The 8,721-nt window shown below is 37.4% G+C and overlaps 1 protein-coding gene across 1 annotated transcript; it reads left to right on the forward strand.

The window, feature by feature from the left end:
* The first annotated feature begins 284 nt into the window (after positions 1-284).
* Positions 285-4,212, forward strand: LOC132273787 (putative wall-associated receptor kinase-like 16). The gene is made up of 3 exons (XM_059774844.1): positions 285-1,189; positions 1,386-1,565; positions 2,785-4,212. The coding sequence occupies exons 1-3, from the start codon at positions 325-327 to the stop codon at positions 4,008-4,010; spliced, it is 2,271 nt and encodes a 756-aa protein (XP_059630827.1). The 5' UTR covers positions 285-324; the 3' UTR covers positions 4,011-4,212.
* The last annotated feature ends 4,509 nt before the right edge of the window (positions 4,213-8,721 follow it).

The raw sequence follows: 8,721 nt of genomic DNA on the forward strand, positions 1-8,721 counted from the left end.
TGTTCACAGCTTTGTGTTGCGTCCTGCTTGGGCTTTCGTTATTTCTGTTGCTCCTCAGGGGCTGCCTTTGGGCTTGTATTTTGATTAACCTGGGCTAACTATGTTCCTTTCAAAGTTTATTAATAATAATATTTATTTACTTTTCAAAATAATAAAAAAAAAAGAAAAGAAAAGACAATTGTGATGGTTTTCACTTTGGAGTCTAGATGCCAAGACCAAGTCTCCATAAATGTGGAACATATTAGAATTGATCTGTCCCTACAAAAGTGAAACCAATTCAAGCCCTATAATTAAAGAGAGAGAGTTTCATCAAATTAATTGCACATGGGTTTTGCAATATTGTTTGTGCAACTCACTATGGTTGGAACAATTTTATCAGCAACACCTTCAACGGCAGCATCTCAGACCAAGCCAGGCTGCGCCACCACTTGCGGAAACCTTAGCATCCCCTTCCCGTTCGGCACAACCCCTGATTGTTACCTCGACCCCTCCTTCCTCATCACTTGTAACGAAACACATTTCAACCCTCCCCAACCATTTCTGGAGCTAAGCAACATACAAGTACTTAACGTATCACTCGATGGCCTAATACACGTCTCGTCTTACACAGCACAAGACTGCTACAACCAGACTGGTTTGCCAGAAGCACAGACGGCGTTCCTTCAGCTGAGATATTTTTTCATCTCCACCACACTGAACAAGTTTACGGCGGTTGGGTGTGACACAGTGGCTGTTGTTGTAGGTACTGTGGGGGAGAACTACACAACTGGGTGTTTGTCACTGTGTGATCATGTAGGGAGTGTGACGAACGGGTCATGCGCGGGTGTCGGATGCTGCCAGACTGCAATCCCGCAGGGAGTCAAGGATTTTGAAATGGCTGTCACGAGCTTGAAGAATCATTCTCTTGTAAGAGATTTTAATCCGTGTGGTTATGCTTTCGTAGTCGAAGAAGCCGCTTTTAGCTTCTCATCTTTGGATCTGAAGGATTTGCAAAAGCGAGAGACTTTCCCTGTGGTGCTTGATTGGGCTGTTGGAAATGAGACATGTGAAGAAGCTATGAAAAACTCATCAACCTATGCTTGTCAAGCCCTTAATAGCCAATGCCTCAATTCAACCAACGGACCTGGGTATCGTTGCAGTTGCACATCAGGTTATCAAGGGAACCCTTATCTCATTGATGGTTGCCAAGGTAACATATATACATTGGTTTAGTATATATGTAGGAATATTTCATCTTAAATATATCTTTGTTGGTTGAACATGAAATTTGTTTTTGAGCATGTAATTTGTTGTTCTCGTGCTCTTTCTTCTTTTTTCTCGGTTAGTCTGAAATTTGTTCTTGTGTACCAAATGCAAGCCCACCATTTTTTATTTTTTATTTTCAGATATCAATGAATGTGAAACTTCAAAACCCTGCAACGGAACATACGGCACATGCACGAATTTGCCTGGGACTTTTTCATGTGGTTGCTTAAAAGGGTACCAAGGCGAGGGAACAAAAAACGGAACAGGATGCTATCCCGAAGATCAATCTGAAGGATCTAACTTGATTCATATTGCTTTAGGTAAGTTTTTGATATGTTTATTTACGAGTGATTTTTTATTTTTGTAAATCACTCGGTTATTGTCAAGTTCATCTTCTCCATAACGTAAGCAAGAAACTATAATTATACGTTTAGTTCCTTGTAATTTCATCTTTCTTTGACTTTGATAATTAAACAAGGATAGATAGTAACTTGTTAACAACTTCCTCTATCATATGCACAAGAAATGTCAACCATATTTAAAAATTATTGTTAAAAGGTTAAAATATAATAACATCCTAATGAGCCTGATCCTAGACTGAATAGTTTTGATCGAATTGTTAAAGAAATTATTTATTTATTTATTTTGTTTATGTATGTGGTGTCAGATCTCTTAGAACAACCTTACTCTACCATTAAACACATTCAAATCCTCTATTCCAAATGTAGGTGAGAACATTTATATTCAAAATGTTGACCGAGTTAACGCATATTGAGCAACTTGGTGTTTAGCTTGTATATTATTTTTGGTACTATTAGGAGGAAAAATCACATTAGACTTCCGATGTTTGGTCAACAAACGTAACCGATATTCATCAATAGCTTTTGTGAAGTACATGGAATGAAAATTTCAAGAATATGGGCGTTTATTTTTCAGAATGGGTTTCTTGGCCATAATCATTCACCTAACTTTTCTTCATATGTTATTGTCAAATTAAAGTGGAATCCTATTAATTGTCCACTGAGGTTTAAAATCAATCTCTGAAGCAAAATCACATATGTTATTTAGATTTTAGGCTGATTTTTCCTATTCTGTTTTCGTAGTCATCCTGGCATCCAAACAACAAATAAATAAATAAATAATAATATTATTAAAATTGAAAAAAGACTAAAATTACTTGATTTCTTCTGTATTTTCAAGTGTAATTATTTATAATTGAAACACCCATAATAAACTACCAAGTACTGAGATTATCATTCCCCAGATCTAGCCTAATGGTGTCTCTACCCCTTGAAGTGGAAAAAGAGGGATCGACATATGGGTGTGTGAGTTTTGTATGAAAGAAGAAAAAAACAAAATAAAAATTCTTCAAGAACCAACACAATTCAGAATTGAAATCCTGCTTTCTAAACTCGGTCATATTTATTAAAATTTTAAACCTACATTTGTTATATTTTGGATTGATATTTCTTAGTAATGTTTTTCCCCCTATGACAATGGATTGAATTGGTAGTGACTTTTCATTCATGTTAAATTCAGGTATAAGCACAGGCCTTCTTGCACTTGTAGTGGGCAGTGGTTGGGTATATTGGATACTCAGGAAAAGAAATCTCATCAAACTCAGAGAAAAGTTCTTCCAGCAAAATGGTGGAATAATGCTTCAACAACAACTCTCAAAACATGAAGGTTCAGTCGAAACAGCTAGAATCTTTACTGCGGAAGACCTAAAAAAGGCTACCAACAACTACGAAGAAACTAGAATAATAGGTCAAGGTGGCTTTGGAACAGTTTACAAAGGGGTCTTATCAAATGATAGAATTGTTGCAATCAAGAAATCCAAAGTAAGTGATCAAACGCAGATTGAACAATTCATCAATGAGGTGGTTGTTCTTTCCCAAATCAACCATCGGAATGTGGTGAAGCTTTTAGGTTGTTGTTTAGAGACAGAAGTCCCGTTACTAGTTTACGAGTTCATCACAAATGGAACACTGTCTGACCATATTCACAATGAAGACCGCGCCACCTTAGTTTCATGGGAAATCCGTTTGAAGATAGCAGCCGAAGCTGCTGGAGCACTTGCATACTTGCACTCAGCAACTTCGCCTGCAATCATTCATAGAGATATTAAGAGTACCAACATACTACTCGACAATACTTATGCTGCAAAAGTGTCCGACTTTGGAGCTTCAAGGTTGGTCCCTTTGGGTCATACTCAACTTACCACATTGGTGCAAGGGACGTTTGGATATTTGGATCCAGAGTACTTCCATTCAAGCCAATTGACTGAGAAGAGCGATGTATATAGCTTTGGAGTTGTCCTTGCTGAGCTACTTACTGGAGAGAAGGCCATTTCTTTTGACAGGCAAGAGAAAGATAGGAACCTAGCAATGTACTTTGTTTCTTCGATGAAAGAGGATCGCTTGTTTCATATTCTTGACAAAAGAATGTTGAATGATGGAAGTTTTGATGAGCTCAAAGAAGTTGCTAAGCTGGCAAAGAGGTGCTTAAGGGTAAATGGAGAGGATAGGCCTACCATGAAGGAAGTCGCAACGGAGCTAGAGGGAATTATCCGAATGATGGAAAGGTATCCATTGATTGAAGTAGATTTGTATACTGAAGAGACTGAACAATTGCTTATTCACAGTCTACCTTTAGACGGCTACAAAGTTGGTGTTGATGGCCATAATGGTTGTACTACAAGTACAACTATTGGGTATGATAGCATAAGGGACCAGATTATAGTGGCACTAGATGATGGGCGATAGTCTTCTCTTTTCTTTATTAGCAAATCGGACTAATAGATCAATATGAGATATAGTTGCATTATTGACCCTCAATAATCTTTTCAAAGTTCGTAACTTTTTTTTTTTGCATGTAATATTTCTTGTTGTACATATTAATCAAGAGTAACCTATTGCCGCAAGGATGGGCGTAACAAGAAAAATGCAATATAGTATAGCAGTTTCATTCTCATATCACTTGAAAAATTCAAATTATTTGTGTGTAGCGCGGTGTCAAAGCTGTTCTGTTGAATAACTTGTGATTAGTACTCTAAATGGCCTGCATGGGGTGAATAGGTTAACTTGCCCAATTTTTGTGATTGATTGATTATCTACAATGATTACAGTTAGGAATTAATCCCTCCTTCATTCAGCACAATGGAAGCAACACAAACAAAATGGAGATCTAAACACCACACAACATACAAAAGATACAAACATGCATGCAAATACACACAATATTTAATGTGGTTCAGCCCCACCTGGCCTATGTCCACATAGAGAAGAGATTTCACCATTCATTATTACATGCAGAAGAGAAATTACAAAGGTAAATAACACACACTCACTATTATATCGGTAGATATTTCGAACAATGGATCATGTCCACACAATCTCAATACTAAGGCATGGTGTCAAATACCCGAGCCTTCCACGATCTACCACTCCATGAGACCTCCGCTCGCCATCGGTGTTTACCACACAACATCATCTCTACCCCCACATACTCACATTTCTATGAGACTACATCACTCTACTGATCATCCTCATGGCATCCTCAAGGCGCTCTTTGCACCTTCAATTCTCTCTTCACTTTTCTTCTTTCACTCTCACATTTTTCCTCTTCTCTTCTCTACCCTCTATGAGGACCGAGTTTGTATTGTCCCAGATTCTTCTGATTTTTTTTTTTTTTTGGAATTTTTCTTTACGGGTCCCGAGGGCCATTTAGGGCATTTGTCAAGCTGAGATTTTTAGAAATATATCTTTAATTATTTCATTCCAATTAGAATTGACGAGATCATTTTTAGAATATTTTCGGAAGTCAAGACGATTTTTGGCCTCGGGAACTTCTCCCGGTTTTGCCATTGCAATGAGGGGCATTGTGATCAATTCACACACATACACATATACATATATCTATACATTGAGAAGATATTTTGGGTATATGGATGGCATTGCATTGGTTAAGTTAGGGCAAATGAGAAACTTAGTAAAAAGCTAGGATCATTAAGAGGTTGACAAGTGGCACACTTACGACCATGAGATCATTTGCAAGACCAAACCAACCCCTCTTTCCTCTTCCTATTTCGGCTAAGCGGTTTCGTTCTCTATCTCTTCTCTTTCTCTCTCCATATCTATATGCATCTATATACTATAATGCTTCAAGCTTGATTTTAAAGAGGTTGGAGTAAGATTTTGATGAAGGCTGAGAAGGAGAAGTTAAAGAGCTTGGAGAGAGATTTCATTTGAGATCGTTGATGTTACGGTTTGGGGAATTTATTAGGGGTTGGCCTAAGGGCTTGTTTGGCTAGCACACTTGAGGTAGGGATTTCTAATGCTCTAAACTTTGCCTTTCATTGAACATATCTACTTGAGTTCTCTTGAATACTCTTTTATATGTAAATTTTTGAGTTAAAATGATGGCATTTTGAATTAAAAAAAGTAGGCTAGTGTGTGGTGCAAAGATGTATTTCTTTTCATGCTAAAATTGTGTATAACATGGCTTTAGTGCAAAGTACTTAAATAATGAATGTTAGCATGACTTGTGACGATATGATTTTGATGAGGAGGATGCTTATGATTGAATCAAATGAGGATGTCATGTTTGTGACTCTATTGTAGAAAATGCTATTGTTGTATTTAATTTCTATGAAATGCCATGTTAAGTTGATTTATTAGAGAACGTCATATTCATGTCATTGTTGCTATCTTAGTAAAATTGAAATCAAATTGATGAGATTGATGCATATGCATGGCATGGTTGGAAAGGGAAATGAGAAAGGGTATGAAATGGATTTTGTACAATAAATCAGATTTCGCAAGTCCGGTGCTAATTCGACCAGAGGGAGCACGTGCCAGTTTAGGACATGTAAACTTGATTACTAGGCCCCAAATGGTTACCTGATTTGGAACCAGGGATAGTTTATTAATCTTGCCTTGGTAAAGTCGGTTAGCAATTTTTGATGTGAGTTAGGGTCGGTAGAGACCATGTTTGGGGACGATTATGCATTGTATTATATTTCCATGCAATATTTTGTTGAGCTGTGTAAATGGTATTGTTGAGATTTGTAATGACCCGAACCTGGAGGCCCGGACCGTTACACGAGTCCTTACTCAAACCCGGGGTCGTCGACGCTAAACCTATCATTTCGAGAGTCGAAATGTCATCATTTCACTAAGATCAAACTTCTAAACAAGATCATGGATGCTTAGAACTTATGAAGTGATAAATACCCGAAGAGAATAATGGAGCAACAACATTCAGCTTCACTTCGGTCGACTGAAGTGGAGCTTCGGTCGTCCAAAATGAGCTCTTGAGCTTCGGCCGTCCAAAATTCTATTTCGGTCGACCGAAGGGTAGATACTGAGAGCAGCAAAAATTGCTTCGGTCGACTAAACCTCATTTCGGTCGACCGAAGTGAGATCGTGAGAGTGAAGAATTCGATTTCAGTTGACCGATGCACCATTTCGATCGACCGAAATGGAGATCCCGAGACTTGAATCTGTGGCTGACCTGTTTTGCTAAGAGAATAGAGGGAAAACTGAAAAGAATACTTGGAAATGATTCAAACTCAATACAAATCATCTATCATGAGTCGTGCTGTGATTAGAAATGAACAAATTAACCCGTGCTCACATTACAACATCATTGATCAAATTACATAGAATTATGTATAAACACTATACTTTCAATATTTTCATTTACATTAAAAAAGTGAGTTCCTTTCTCAATTTACAAGGCCATAAACATATATACAACTTCGTTTACATTCTCAAAACTATACCTACACAAACGATTGGCCTAGGTGCAAAAGTAACAAAAACAATCTTCTTGTGTCTCTCAAGCTTGAGGTGGATTGTCGTCCATCGGTTCTTTCCCAAAACCTGAAAAAAGATATATATATAGTAGGGTGAGCATAAAGATCAGCAGGTGACACTTAAGACACACATCTTGTGTCCTTGTGAATCCAAATAAAGAATAGGCCAATAGGAAATGGGGAGTCATGCAATGTTAGGGTAGCACAACATTTCAACCAACTAAATTACAAAGAATGCAATGCCAAGGAATGCAAATACATACAAGTGTCGCTCCCCATTTTCATTTCTCAAAACCATACTTTCAAATTGTTAATATAGCACGCCCTTTAGTAACCCCGCCGCGACACGAGAGGAGGATTAGCTAGTGTCCCTGACCCTTGGTAACCCCGCGGCGTCATTATGGGGCCCAGCTAGTTCAACCACGCTAGGGCAATTCCCCAGTCCCCTCTAGGCTATATTAACCTCCGCCTCGTTGGTAACCCCGCAGCGACCGGGTTTTTCCAAAACACTTTCATCAAAACACTTCTCTCAAAACTCCCTTTTTTGTTCCAAAACAAATTCTCCCAATTCATGCCCAATGTAAGTGTATGAGTGTATCAATATCATGATTATAATTATCATTTCATAACTAACTCACTTAAAATAAGTAAAGCATAGATTCTCAAGAAATTCAACATGCTTTAATACAACACCACATCTAGCATAAGAAACATATATAAATCATCACATAGACATGTTTTCCACATAAAACATTTAATACACATTCTCACATAATCACATATACATGCTCAAATTTCTTTAACCTATAACTAGTACCAATAAACATTTATTGCAACAATTTAGAAGATATAATTCACCTAGGAGCAAGAAAGTTGTGGATTAAGTGCCCCTACCTCAAGTTTGCATCAAAACCCTTAAAAATGGGTCCTAAATTTCGAACTCCAAAGGGTACACCAAATCTGAAATTTCTGGTACTAGTGCGTAGAGCTTGCCGTGAGCTTCGTTTTGCCTCAAACGGCACCTTAATCCGACAAAGATCGAGAGAGAAATCAAATCTCAAAGCTTGAAACTAAATGAGAAGAAAATGAAGAGAAGAAGAAGAGAGGGAGAGAATTACGTGGAGAGAGAGAGGAAGTGAGAAAAGTGAGGTCATCTCTAGTCCACTTGGGCATAGTGGTGGGTCCCACCACCCAATTTCTTTTCTCTTCTCTTTTTCTTTTGCCTTAAAATTTACACCACACAAATACACTACACCACCAACAAATACCACTTAATCCACATAAATTAAAATGCACCAAATGCAAGTGAGCTCAACTAAATTCCCGCACGCAAAACGTGAAAGGACAAAAATACCCTTGAGTTAACAAAATTTTGAAAAAATTAAAAAAATGCTGAAATTTGGAAACATTACAAGATTAATTTGTGATCATTTAAATGCTATAAAATTGTGATGATCATGTCTTTTTCCCCTTTTTTCTAGTTAATTTTTATTTATATATTTAATTATTTGATTTATTCTTTTTTTTGTGACCTAAGGATTTTGTTTGACCCGAAGTAGGTTTCGGTGCTCGGAAACGATTTTTTAAACCACGTGCATTATGTTATATTACCTTTTACTGGCCACGTATGTCCTTATTTTATGTGAAAAGCATGTTCA

The sequence above is a fragment of the Cornus florida genome, unplaced genomic scaffold (assembly GCF_030987335.1).
Source record: "Cornus florida cultivar Cherokee Brave unplaced genomic scaffold, ASM3098733v1 CherokeeBrave_3.0.0_Hap2_Chr09, whole genome shotgun sequence".
NCBI lineage: Eukaryota > Viridiplantae > Streptophyta > Magnoliopsida > Cornales > Cornaceae > Cornus > Cornus florida.

Excerpts from the sequence above, each read along its gene's own strand:
- LOC132273787 (XM_059774844.1), top strand. The coding sequence starts at position 325 with ATGGGTTTTGCAATATTGTTTGTGCAACTCACTATGGTTGGAACAATT. Across the intron at positions 1,190-1,385 it reads TCTCATTGATGGTTGCCAAG|ATATCAATGAATGTGAAACT; the intron begins GTAACATATATA and ends TTTTATTTTCAG. Across the intron at positions 1,566-2,784 it reads CTTGATTCATATTGCTTTAG|GTATAAGCACAGGCCTTCTT; the intron begins GTAAGTTTTTGA and ends TGTTAAATTCAG.